Genomic DNA, 14,726 nt, shown 5'->3' with positions numbered 1-14,726 from the left:
GTCAAAGGACTTGACCAGTTTCCTTTTTCTTTTTCTCCATTGTGGATGTCGGTTTTACTGTCTGAACAGTCTACTCAGAGAGTTTTTTTTTTTTTGTTTATCATCTTCCCCTGGGGAGTAAAAAAGGGAAGAAGAAAGGGAAATGGCCATATCCACTTTCGCCCTAAAAAAAAATAAAGAAAACGCTACAGGTGTTGGCCCCTACATAATCTTACTCCCAGTACGACTAACCTGGAGTTATGATGAGTTGATGGAGGATAAAGGGAAGAAAACCACGGGAGAGCCATGAAAATTAAACATAATGAGTTTTTTACTTGTATTTTATATTTTTTATGAGCGCCTTAAGTAGCGGGTGCTGTGTCAGTCAGCACATCCAAACCACTCAGCTAAGGAGGCGGGCTACTACCTGCCAAACATTACAGAAGCTCTCCTGCAAAACCTGAAGGACTAGCAATGCTGGAACAAAGGATTTGCGGAGACAGCCTGAGAGATGTTTCCGGAATGAAATTTTCACTCTGCAGCGGAGTGTGCACTGATATGAAACTTCTTGCCAGATTAATACTGTGTGCCGGACCGAGACTCGAACTCGGGACTTTTGATTATTGCAGGCAAGTGTGCTGCCAACTAAGCTACCCAAGCGCAACTCACGACTCGTCCTCACACTGTTACACTGGAATCGCATTCGGGAGGACGACGGTTCAGTCCCGCTGCTGGCCATCCTGATTTAGGTTTTCCGTGATTTCCCTAAATCGCGCCAGGCAAATGCCTTGACGGTTCCTTCGAAAGGGCACGGCCGACTTCCTTACCCTTCGTTCCCCAATCCGATGAGACCGATGGCCTCGCTGTTTGGTCTCTTCCCCCAAACAACCCCAACCTCACACTGTTACTTACACCAGTAAATCGACTCCCAAGGCTGTGGCTGGACCACGATTCCGCAGTACTCTCTCTTCCACAAGTGAAGGTACTGGCGGAAGTAAAGGTGTGCGGAAGGGTCGAGCGTCGTGCTAGGGTACCTCATCCGGTACAGCACTTTCCCGCGAAAGGCAAAGGTGTCGAATTCGAGTCTCCAGCTAATCGGGGTAGCCGTGCAGTCTAAGGCGTCTTGTCACGGTCTGCACGGTTCCCTCCGTCGGAGGTTCGAGTCTTCCCTCGGGCACGGATGTGTGTGTGTCGTTCTTAGCTTAAGTTAGTTTAAATTAGATTAAGTAGTGTGTAAGATTAGGGACTGATGTCCTCAGCAGTTTGGTCCCATAGTACTTACCACAAATTTCCAAATTTTCGAATCTCGACGCGGCACATAGTTTCAGTGCGAGAGGAAACTTCACTGAGAGTTGTCAATATGGCTGTCGGAGGGTGCTTCGTCAGCGTGAGGCTGGCGCCGCTGTCGGCAGGTGACGAGCCCGGCGCAGGACGGCCCGCACGACGAATGGTTCGGGCTGGCGCCGCTGGCCACCCCCGAGTCGCTGTCCGAGGTGTCGAGCATCAGCTCGCGCGCCAGCTGGCTGCTGGCCGACGGGCCCGCGCCGCCCGCGCCGCCCCCGCCGCCCCCGCCCCCCGCCGCCTCGGCGGCCCCCCGGCCGGCCACCTCGTCGGCCGACGACCTGAGCTTCGCGTCGGCGCGCCAGACGACGGCGACGGCCACCTCGAGCGACGACTGCGAGCGCACCAGCGGCCGGCGCACCTCCAGCGAGGCCTTCCTCAGCGTGCGCGGCACGCCCTCCTCCTCCGACGACTCGGTGAGTACCCCAGCGGGCGGCGCAGGTTCCGGCTGCACGAGTACCAAACCGGGCCAGAAATTCTGCACGCGTGCGGTGCTCCTGCACATGCGCAACTTCCGGGCCACAGCGTGCACGCCGCAGCCGTCAGCGTTCGTGTAGTGCATGTTTCTACGCACAGATGTCGCTTTATCCACTTGCTGGGATACTCTGTACCGGCGCATTCTAGTGCTCTTTCCACAGCTTGCAAGCCAACCGTGGGAAGGTATTTCGCGTATTAAAAATTTAAAATACTGTGACAGTCTACTCATTGAGACGTCTACTTTTATGTTAACGGTTTCACCCAGTGGGTTTTTATTAAGGCAGCTTGACTGACGGCACGTAAATACGCGTAATGTTTTTGATCTAGTATTTAAGAAAGAGAGCACTTAGCGACTTTCAACGAACCTTATTCATGACTTCAAATGACATTACACTAATCCGAGGTTTCCTATAACTAGTTCTCGGTGCCCTTCGTTACACCCACATAATTTATGTCTCACTGACCTCTCGATGATCACCCGTTATTTCAATACCATTATTGCTATATCTTTCATCAGTTTCGTCTGAAATCTGCATAATAACTGACAATTAGATGAATGTTATGTTTTATCGACTTCAGCTGAGCGTAGCCCTTCACACATTAAAAAAAGAACCCTAGATGTAAGTATAGATTGGAACAATCGGTTTAATGACCAACTTTCCTGATAATAATGTAACATGAAGCAGAATGAGGCAGTAATGCACAGTTAGTAAACAATAATTTTTAATTATGAAATTAATAAATCCGAACACGTTTATCACTGGTCATGAGAAATGATAATCGAGTTGATGTGTCTCATCCATTTTCTTGCGGACATTTAATTGTCTTGCCGTTCTTCACTGTTGACTACACTACACTCCTCTTGGTGATATGTATTGTACTGTCTTTCAATTGTAAACTTACGCTGGCTTCCTATTATTCGGCGGCACAGCAAACACTGTGAGTTTTCACCAATGGCTACAAAAAAAATTGCAGTTCCCAGTCATTTTTAAACGACTGAGAACATAGATCTCCCGTCCTTTGATTTATCACAGTACCTGCCATTTCTCAGTACTTCTCTTATGTAGGACACATATCTAATAATAGATGTACCTGTCGCACACGTGCAGCACTTCCGCACGTCTGCACACTGTGCAGCGTTTGGCCGGCCCTGCTGTAGATTGTGTAGGGCCCGTGAGACCGCGTCTGCAGCGCCGTCCGCTTCCTGTAATGGCTGACGGCGAATGTCAACACACAGACACACAGTAACCAAAGTTCCATACGTCGAAGTTTTGTGCCTACGGGCTACAATTTGCGGACACCATTGGTTTTCTGTTATCATTTGAAGAAAACTGCAGAATCGCATCCAATGCTAGTCGAACCTTTCGGAAAAATGCTCTTGGGAAAACACAGTGTTTCGAGTCGTTCAAAAAATTGAAAAGTGGTGATTCTGACGTGAAATACGACGAGAGCAGGAATCCACCGGAAAAGTTCCAAGACAAGAAATTTCAGGCAACGGATGAAGATGATAAACTCATCAGGAACTCGCGGAACAATTGAATGTGACTCAGGACATTTCTCTTCGGTTTAAAGCTATGGTAAAGCTGCGGAAAGGGGAAAATGGATTCCGCACGAACTGAGTGAAAGACAACAAACAAATCGAAAGACCACTTGTGAAATGCTGCTCTCCAGGTACAAAACAAACTCGCTTCTCCATCGAATAGTGACAGCTGATGAAAAATGGATATACACTCCTGGAAATGGAAAAAAGAACACATTGACACCGGTGTGTCAGACCCACCATACTTGCTCCGGACACTGCGAGAGGGCTGTACAAGCAATGATCACACGCACGGCACAGCGGACACACCAGGAACCGCGGTGTTGGCCGTCGAATGGCGCTAGCTGCGCAGCATTTGGGCACCGCCGCCGTCAGTGTCAGCCAGTTTGCCGTGGCATACGGAGCTCCATCGCAGTCTTTAACACTGGTAGCATGCCGCGACAGCGTGGACGTGAACCGTATGTGCAGTTGACGGACTTTGAGCGAGGGCGTATAGTGGGCATGCGGGAGGCCGGGTGGACGTACCGCCGAATTGCTCAACACGTGGGGCGTGAGGTCTCCACAGTACATCGGTGTTGTCGCCAGTGATCGGCGGAAGGTGCACGTGCCCGTCGACCTGGGACCGGACCGCAGCGACGCACGGATGCACGCCAAGACCGTAGGATCCTACGCAGTGCCGTAGGGGACCGCACCGCCACTTCCCAGCAAATTAGGGACACTGTTGCTCCTGGGGTATCGGCGAGGACCATTCGCAACCGACTCCATGAAGCTGGGCTACGGTCCCGCACACCGTTAGACCGTCTTCCGCTCACGCCCCAACATCGTGCAGCCCGCCTCCAGTGGTGTCGCGACAGGCGTGAATGGAGGGACGAATGGAGACGTGTTGTCTTCAGCGATGAGAGTCGCTTCTGCGTTGGTGCCAATGATGGTCGTATGCGTGTTTGGCGCCGTGCAGGTGAGCGCCACAATCAGGACTGCATACGACCGAGGCACACAGGGCCAACACGCGGCATCATGGTGTGGGGAGCGATCTCCTACACTGGCTGCACACCTCTGGTGATCGTCGAGGGGACACTGGATAGTGCACGGTACATCCAAACCGTCATCGAACTCATCGTTCTACCATTCCTAGACCGGCAAGGGAACTTGCTGTTCCAACAGGACAATGCACGTCCGCATGTATCCCGTGCCACCCAACGTGCTCTAGAAGGTGTAAGTCAACTACCCTGGCCAGCAAGATCTCCGGATCTGTCCCCCATTGAGCATGTTTGGGACTGGATGAAGCGTCGTCTCACGCGGTCTGCACGTCCAGCACGAACGCTGGTCCAACTGAGGCGCCAGGTGGAAATGGCATGGCAAGCCGTTCCACAGGACTACATCCAGCATCTCTACGATCGTCTCCATGGGAGAATAGCAGCCTGCATTGCTGCGAAAGGTGGATATACACTGTACTAGTGCCGACATTGTGCATGCTCTGTTGCCTGTGTCTATGTGCCTGTGGTTCTGTCAGTGTGATCATGTGATGTATCTGACCCCAGGAATGTGTCAATAAAGTTTCCCCTTCCTGGGACAATGAATTCACGGTGTTCTTATTTCAATTTCCAGGAGTGTATTTGGAGAATCCTAAGCGTCGTAAATCATGGGTGAATCCAGGAAAACCACTGACATCAACTGCAAGAGCCGGCCGGAGTGGCCGTGCGGTTCTAGGCGCTACAGTCCGGAGCCGAGCGGCTGCTACGGTCGCAGGTTCGAATCCTGCCTCGGGCATGGATGTGTGTGATGTCCTTCGGTTAGTTAGGTTTAATTAGTTCTAAGTTCTAGGCGACTGATGACCTCAGAAGTTAAGTCGCATAGTGCTCAGAGCCATTTTAACCATTTTTAACTGCAAGACCAAACCGCTTTGGAAAAAAGACAATGATTTGTAAATAATAGATCTCGGCTATCAGTCGTCCTTTGGCATTTTTATAGGCAGATCTAGATTTCAGCTAGCAACTAGCCATTCTCAATGCACTATCCTTTTTTCGGTCAATGCATGTAATGCCTGTCTTTCTGGCTTTGTACATAGTTCATTGAGTATTCATTGAGTAATGAAGATAGCGTAGGGAATCACCTACTGGGTCTTCAGTTTGCATACCTATGAAGGAGGGACGTGTATGACCACGATCTGGCGACATACCTTCCCTCGTGCTAGAGCCAAAGAAACTGGCACACCTGCTTAATATCGTGGAGGGTCCCCGCGAGTGAGCAGGAGAGCCGCAACAAGACGTGGCATGAACTCGACTAATGTCTGAAGTACTGCTCGAGGGAACTGATACGATGAATCCTGCAAGGCTGTCCATAAATCCGTAAGAGTACGTGGGGATGGAGATCTCTTCTACACAGCACGTTGCAAGGCATCCCAGATACTCTCAATAATGTTCATTTCTGGTGATGGCCAGCGGAAGTGTTTAAACTCAGAAGAGTGTTCCTGGAGCCACCCTGTAACAATTTTGGACGTGTGGGGTGTGGCATTGTCCTGCTGAAATTGCCCAAGTGCGTCGGAATGCACAATGTATATGAATGGATGCAGGTGATCAGACAGGATGCTTACGTACGTGCTACCTGTCAGAGTCATATCTGGACATATCAGGGATGCCACATCACACCAACTGCACACGCCCCACACGATTACAAAGCCTCCAACTGCTTGAACAATCGCCTGGTTATACCCAGGGCCAATGGATTCGTGAGGTTGTCTCCGAACCCATAGACGTCTGCTCCAACCAGGGAACATGTTTTCAGTGATCAACAGTCCAGTGGCGGTGTTGATGGGCTCAGGCGAGGCATAAAGCTTTGTGTCGTGCACTCATCAAGGGTACAGAAGTGGACCTTCGGCTCCGAAAGCCCATATCGATGATGTTTCGATGAATGGTTCTCACGCTGACACTTTTCGATTGCCCAACACTAAAATCTGCAAGAATTTGCGGAAGGGTTGGACTTCTTCAGTCGTCGTTGGTCGCATTCTTGCAGAATCTTTTTCCGGCCGCAGCGATGTCGGAGATTTGATGCTTTGCCGGATTTCTGATATTCGTGGTGCAGTCGTGAAATTGTCGTACGGGAAAATCCCTCCTTCATCGCTACCTCGTAGCTGCTGTGTTCTATCGCTCGTGTGCCGACTATAACACTACCTGTCATTGCACCAGCAGTAACCAATCTAACAACTGCGCCAGACACTTGTCTTATATACGCGTTGCGTCGTATTCCGCCTGTTTACGTAACTCTGTATTTGAATACGCATGCCTATACCAGTTTGTTTGGCATTTCAGTGTTGAAAAATCGATCTTTAAACTCCTCCGCCATCTCCATGGCCACGCTAACCCATGGAGATTTTTGGCATGTTGGTCATGACAGTTCCTACTACCTGCTTAAAAATCTGTGTGTACAGGACTTTTGACCTATTCGTTCTTTTTTGGTCGTAACTGGTTTGGCTTGTGGTGGAGCTGAGAACTTTGGAACTGGTGCGCGAGCTCACTGCTTGCCATAAAACCATCAGTGAACTTTCAGTTGTCTGTGTGCAGAACCAGATGCCTTGTATTCCGTAGAGCGACTGCTCAACCCCCCTTCCGGCCATCCAGATTTAGGTTTTCCGTGATTTCTCTAAATCGATCGAGTTATATGCCGGGATGATTCCTTTGAAAGGGCACGGCCGATTTCCTTCCCCCTCCTTGACACAATCCGAGTTTCTGCTCTGTCTCTAATGATCTCGATGTCGACAAGTCGTTACGCACTTCCTCCCTTCTTCTCTTAAAATACGTTGCACATTTCAGCTGGAAGTTGACAATCATTAATATTGTTTGGGTTATGTCGAAAGAATGGATGTATAGTGTGAGCTCTGTAAGAGTACTGCCTGCTACTCCAACGACAAGATAACGTTGTGTCCCGGATGGCGCAGTGGTTACCGCACCGCATCCCGTATTCAATGCCTGTCCGGTACACATACTCGCTCGTCGTCGCTGGTTCCGCGTGATGTCCGCTGAATCTGACAGCAGTAGCCTCCTTCGGTTAACATACAATGTTTCACAGCTGCGGATTCTGCGTGGTGAGACACCACGCATTCATATCATCCAATCTTCCTTCCTTTCCTTAGAAACAGATGCGAGTACGCGTTGTTAAGGCGATCGCAGTTGAATTCCTATTTTCAGTTTCCCATACACGTCTGACTTCAAGACCACCAAGTCCATCAATTTTTACAGCCACTTGTTGGTGGCAGAGTTGCTCGCCAGTCTTGACAGTGCACCAAAACAAACCGACTGTGACTGGATGGAGCTTCATAGCAGTTCGGAGCACGTGTGCCTCAGTTGTATTTCCTCGGAGGAGACGCATTGGAGTAGCCGCAAAGGCGGAAAGTGGTGCCTTGCAGCCAACTTGACCGGGGACGCAGCGTTGAAACCTCTGAGGCATTTCTGGTAGTGTAGCGGAGCAGACTCACTGGCCTTTAGTTTGGTGATTTTCTGACAGGCCCAGACCAACATCCCTGAGGAAATAAAAGTCTCTTTCTGCAGGAGGTTGGTGGTGGAGCAAATTTCACCGTAACTTCCACTGTCGTCCTTTTCAGTGGACATACAATCTTCGACCTACTATACTACACTGATTTCCAGACGTCTAAAAGTCTTGCCTTCCTTCTCACTCCGTGATCCTTATCGTTGGCAAACATGTCGGTTGGTTTGTGATCGCGAGGAAGATTACTTTTGTAGAGGAAATTTGGCTATCAAAATTACCAGCTCTTTAAACAGTGACTGTTGTCGTTTCCTTCGTAATCCCTTACACAGTCTGAATCCGTGCTCGGACTCTTAACTCGTAAGGGCTGTACCCTAGAAAATTCCCAAGTTGACAACACATTCATATACGTCGATGAGCTGTTCTGCTCATATAGTTTAATGTTCAGTGTGTGCTGGCTTAACGAGATACTATACTAGATTCGAGTTCCCGCGGTTCAAAAATGACGATTGGAGTGGTACTCCGACCAATCTGTTGCCTTGCGGTGGTTTTTCACGCTCGTTTGGGCAACCTCCGCCTCAAAAGATATACGACTCACAGAAAGTTAAGATACAGTAACACACAAACTTTGCACGATTCACAGACAAATGGTGCACGAACTTCCCTGTAGGTAGGTTAGACAACGCCCAAATGGTGCACCCATTCTCTTAAGTTAACCAACGACAGTGGAGACAGAAATGGTACTCGGCCACAAAATTTAAATACGGTTGCCAAATCGTGAAAGAGGGAGACTGTGCAGCACTAGGTGTGAGGGATCACTAGAATAAAATTGAGTGTATTCTCGAACACCTGAAGAACACTTTGGTCGTAATTCTACATTGGTAAGCAACATTTTACGTATTACAAATTTGCCCAATGGCTTTACTTGTGTATTATCAATCTGCGCAGTGACATTCTCGTCAGACATTGTTTTATGTTGTTAATAAAGCTCGGCTAATGTTCATCAGTTAATATTCCATCACACCGAACGTTTTGTGAATGAAGGTTAGTGATAATTTATCCCACTTATCCTCTACGGTAGGATTGTCTGTCGTGTTTCAACGCCTTTTATGAGAGTTCACACGCTTTCCGTAAAGCCTGGTTTAAAGCGTAGCGTATGGACTCGAACATAAACCTACGAGCATTCACCAGTGAACAAGCGTTTACATTAGAGGGATCGAAAGACAACAGTAGATAACGAACGTAGCATATGAACGCTACGTTATTGATTTTTGGCGCTTGTTATAGCTACACATAAATGGAACACTATACAGTGTGTTTCAAAAATACTTTTACAAACTTTGGCAGCACGTTTCACACATCAAAACAAGAAAAAAATGGCCAGTAACCATGGACTCTAAAGTGCATTTTGAAGCTATGAGTACTTGTTCACCTTCCCTACTGTGAAACATAGCTTCAACTGAGAAAGTGCTTATACCTCTTAATTTAGGCATTTTAGAGGCTGTGTTTACTGTGCATTTTTTTACTTGTTTTGGTCCATACTACATCCTCTCAAAATACGGAAAGCAAACAACTTGTAGTACAAGCGATGTATTTCATGGTGTCGAGGGTGAACAAGTGCTCATAGCTCGTAAGGTATTCGTTTACTATCCCACGTTTACTGGGCGTTTTCTGTTTTTTGTGATGTGAGGCACCTGCCCCAAAAGTTTGTATAAGTATTTTTGAACCACCGGTTACAGTCGCAATGCGAAACTTTAAGAATAAGAGAGGCTTATCTTGATTGGTGACCCCATTCTATTTGAGGAAATATGTAAACTGATCCAGGAATAGAAGAATTTAGCTGTATGAATTTGTATTTTGTTTGTTTTTATTAAGGATGTACAAGATGACACCACTAAAATATGATTAAAGAAATGTAAAATGTTCAGGGTGATTGTGCTGCCCCTACCAGTAGGTTTCATGCAAAACACAACGCCTTCAAAAACAATACTCGAGATTTTTCTTTTTTTTTCTTTTCCTCGCTCACTACGTGCAAACTATTGGTCTCACCGAAAAAATTAACAGTATCTTTTTGTAGGCAGCTTTAATGCAGATAAATTTTATAGTGGGATACGGTTTTCAAGTTATTCAAGAAACACTCTTTTCTAGGTCACTTTTACACGGTCTCTTGAATAATTCGAAAACTACAACTTGTAGCAAGATCGTATCGTGGTACAAAATTTATCTACATTAAATTTCCTACAAGAAAGTCCTGTTTATGATATGTGTAGGACTGACAGTGTGCATGTAGCGAACGAGAGAATATGGAACTCTTGTACGTGGTATTAGAATACTTTGCGGGTTGCATAAAATTGATAGGTAGGTGCGGCTGAATCAGCCACATATGCCACCTTATAAAATCTGCTGTATAGTTTAGGTGGGGGGGGGGGGGGGGGCAGATAGCGTGGTCCTGGCTACTATTTGTCAACAAAAGCCTCTAACACAATAGGGACACATCAGGCACGTAAATACATCCACCATGAACGCAAGCAACGAGATCAAACACTTTTGTGTATTATTAATTTTAAAAAGCAATATTAGATACATATTCACACTTGTTTGCTTTCAAGAAAATTTGATGAGCTTAAGTTTTTTTAATAAAAATAAATACGAAGCTTCTGTTTATTCACTCTATTTCCCACTGATGCACGAGTCTGTCGTCTCTCTCACATACCCATTTGGACTTTTCAGTGTTTCGGCAATTTTCTACCAATCGTATTTTTATTTTTCCTTCAGCATTTTTGCTGTGAATCTCTTGGATCGCACAAGACAATATGATACATGTACACTGAGCAACCATAACATTATGACCACCTACCTAGTAGCCGGTACGTCCACCTATGGCACGGATAACAGCGGCGACGGGTCTTGGCATGGAAGGAATGACGCCTTGGTAGGTCGCTGGAGGGAGTTGGCGCCACATCTACACACACAAGTCACCTAATTCCCGTGACAGGGAGACGGTGGGAACGGGGGGGGGGGGGGGGGGTGATGAGCTACGACGCCACTCTCAATCACATATCACATCCCAAGTGCGTCCGATCTGGTTGAGATCTGTCGAGATGGCGGACCAGCACATCAACTGTAACTCACCACTGTGTTCCTCGAACAATCCCATCGCACTGCTGGCCTTGTTCTTGTTGAAAAATGCCAATGCCTTCGGGAAACATACTCGTCATGTAGTAGCCCAATTCGCGACTTCCCATCGACGTTTCGGGATTCATCAGGCCATGTAAGCCCTGCCACTGCTCCGACGTCCAGTGCAGATTGTCACGTCTCCATTTCAGTCGTAGTTGCCGATATCGATGTTGGCGCATACATGACTCTTCGCCTGCGAAGGCCCACTATTAGCAGTGCTCGGTGCACTGTGTATTCTGACACACTTATTCTCTGCCCTGCAAAAAGTCTGATATTAGTTCCGCCACAGTTCGTCTCCTGTCCCGTTTTATCAGTCTGCCCAGCCTACGGCGTCCGATATCTGTAATGACGGGTGGCTGCCGAACTTCACAACGTCTGGATAAGGTTTCACCTTGTTTTCGCCACGTGTTGAAGACACTCACCACAGCACTCCTCAAACAGCACTCTTCGAACACTAGACAAGCGGCGCAGTTTCCGAAATGCTCGTGCCGGTCGCAATGTGCCCTCTGTCAAATTCTCAACACACGTTCAGCACTCTCAGTAATACTACATGCACTGTGCGTGTTTGTGACTGGCAGTCATTCCTCGCCAGGTGACGCTGCTGTTGCCTGGACGGGTTTACAGGGTACGGCCATTCAGGAAACATTCCTCACACACTAAGAAAGAGAATATGTTATGTGTATATCTGTCCGGAAACGCTTACTTTCCATGTTAGAGCTCATTTTATTACTTCTCTTCAAATCACATTAATCATGGAATGGAAACACACAGCAACAGAACGTACCAGCGTGACTTTAAACAATTCGTTACACAAAATGTTCAAAATGTCCTCCGTTAGCGAGGATACATGCATCCACCCGTCGAATGGAATCCCTGATGGATGCGCTGATGCAGCCCTGGAGAATGGCATATTGTATCACAGACGTCCACAATACGAGCACGAAGAGTCTCTACATTTGGTACCAGGGTTGCGTAGACAAGAGCTTTCAAAAGCTCCCATAAATGAAAGTGAAGAGGGTTGAGGTCAGGAGAGCGTGGAGGGCATGGAATTGGTCCGCCTCTACCAATCCATCGGTCGCCGAATCTGTTGTTGAGAAGCGTACGAACACTTGGACTGTAGTGTGCAGGAGCTCCAGCGTGCATGAACCACATATTGTGTCGTACTTGTAAAGGCACATTTTCTAGCAGCACAAGTAGAGTATCCCGTATGAAATCGTGATAACTTGCTCCATTGAGCGTAGGTGGAAGAACATGGGGCCCAATCGAGACATCACCAACAATGCCTGCCCAAACGTTCACAGAAAATCTGTGTTCATGACGTGATTGCACAATTGCGTGAGGATTCTCGTCAGCCCACACATGTTCATTGTGAAAATTTACAATTTGATCTCGTTGGAATGAAGCGTCATCCGTAAAGAGAACATTTGCAGTGAAATGAGGATTGACACATTGTTGGATGAACCATTCGCAGAAGTGTACCCGCGGAGGCCAGTCAGCTGCTGATAGTGCCTGCACACGCTGTACATGGTACGGAAACAACTGGTTATCTCGTAGCACTCTCCATACATTGACGTGGTCAACGTTATTTTGTACAGCAGCAACTTCTCTGACGCTGACATTAGGGTTATCGTCAACTGCACGAAGAATTGCCTCGTCCATTGAAGGTGTCCTCGTCGTTCTAGGTCTTCTCCAGTCGCGAGTCATAGGCTGGAATGTTCGGTGCTCCCTAAGACGCCGATCAGTTGCTTCGAAACGTCTTCCTGTCGGGACATCTTCGTTCTGGAAATCTGTCTCGATACAAACGTAACGCGCCACGGCTATTGCCGCGTGCTAATCCATACATCAAATGGGTATCTGCCAACTCCGCATTTGTAAACATTGCACTGACTGAAAAACCACGTTCGTGATGAACACTAACCTGTCGATGCTACGTACGGATGTACTTGATGCTTGTACTGTAGAGCAATGAGTCGCATGTCAACATAAGCACCGAAGTCAACATTACCTTCCTTCAATTGGGCCAACTGGCGGTGAATCGAGGAAGTACAGTACATACTGACGAAACTAAAATGAGCTCTAACATGGAAATTAAGCGTTTCCGGACACATGTCCACATAACATCTTTTGTTTATTTGTGTGTGAGGAATGTTTCCTGAAAGTTTGGCCGTACCTTTTTGTAACACCCTGTATATGAATTGTAGGTCGGCGGTGATAATGTTCTGACTCATCAGTGTACATAACATCAATACGTAGCGGTCCTAAAAATTGAATAAACTTTCATAATGAAGAGCCTTAATATTCGTAAAAGGCAAGATAGGTCTTAAATTAGTAAAGCAAAATGTTCCGAGAGGATGTAAATGTAAGAAAATAATACGCTTGTAGAAAGAAAAGGAGTATACAGTACTTTGCGTCACTAAACCGTCCCAGGTCAGGAGTGGCTATGGGTCCACGTCAGCGCGTCCAGACAATAACCAAGGTTTATGACGCAGGCGAATGGCGCTGGAAACCATCTGGAGCCTTTCCTGGCAACGCGAGATATCGGAACTGTGATAAAGCCGCCACCATAAAAGCCACTGCGATAAGCGGTTTACGCTTCTCCGGGGGTAGAGTCCAGTGCCAGAGACGCAGAAAGTACGAGTTTCATTCTTGCTATGACAAGTTTTTATGTATTAACAGAAAACATTGATAAAGGAGCTGAGGATTCGAAATGCGCGCTGGCCTGTTTAAAATGCTATAAAAGACAGTATCAGGATTTGTTCTTCTTTCATTTCACCCCACAATGGACTGTGTTGGATCAATAACTTCTTAATGTTCTGTGGTTTTCTTTTAGGCCAGCATTGTTTCATACTTTCTGACGTTGCCTTGCTTACTCTTTCAGACGTTCATGTCGTTCGGCAGGATTTCATTTAGCCTTCGACCTTCTCTTTCCCGTATCTGTTTTTTTTTTTCACCTAAGAGCATTCTTTCTGTGATTTGGAGTCATTTTCAGTCCTACTGAGTCTCCGTGAACCAATGTGGTATATATATATATAGATTGAAAAGCCAAAGAAAACTGGTACACTTGACTAATATCGTGTAGGGCCCCCACTAGCATGTAGGAATGCCGCACTATGAGGTGGCATAGACTCAACTAATGTCTGAAGTTGTGCTGGAAGAAATTGAGACCATGAATCGTGCAGGGGTAATAAGCGTATTGCAGTCCATTAAACCGCGGAGTAGGGCGGTAAAATAAACATCCAAAAAATGGGTTCTAAGCACTATGGGACTTAACATCTGAGGTCACCAGTCCCCTACACTTAGAACTACTTAAACCTAACTAACCTAAGGACATCACACACATCTATTCGGGAGACAGGATTCGAACTTGCGACGTAGCAGCAGCGCGGTTCCGGACTCAATCGCCTAGAACCGCTCGGCCACACCGGCCAGCATAAACAACCAAATTACGAAAATTATACGAGAATCTTCCCCATGAACCATGGACCTTGTCGTTGGTGGGGAGGCTTGCGTGCCTCAGCGATACAGATAGCCGTACCGTAGGTACAACCACAACGGAGGGGTATCTGTTGAGAGGCCTGACAAACGTGTGAGGAGCAGCAGCCTTTTCAGTAGTTGCAAGGGCAACAGTCTGGATGATTGACTGATATGGCCTTGTAACAATAACCAAAACGGCCTTGCTCTGCTGGCAATGCGAACGGCTGAAAGCAAGGGGAAACTACGGCCGTAATTTTTCCCG

At 47.2% G+C, this 14,726-nt stretch overlaps 1 protein-coding gene across 1 annotated transcript in view; it reads left to right on the top strand.

The window, feature by feature from the left end:
• LOC126285033 (diacylglycerol lipase-alpha) overlaps positions 1 to 14,726 on the top strand; it is a 591,792-nt gene that overhangs the window by 411,146 nt on the left and 165,920 nt on the right. The window contains exon 17 of the mRNA XM_049984357.1: positions 1,392 to 1,736. Coding sequence (XP_049840314.1) covers positions 1,392 to 1,736 — 345 coding nt within the window. The remainder of the gene's footprint in view (positions 1 to 1,391; positions 1,737 to 14,726) is intronic.

Source organism: Schistocerca gregaria, chromosome 8 (genome assembly GCF_023897955.1).
Source record: "Schistocerca gregaria isolate iqSchGreg1 chromosome 8, iqSchGreg1.2, whole genome shotgun sequence".
NCBI lineage: Eukaryota > Metazoa > Arthropoda > Insecta > Orthoptera > Acrididae > Schistocerca > Schistocerca gregaria.
This window is presented reverse-complemented; position numbering and strand designations above follow the sequence as displayed.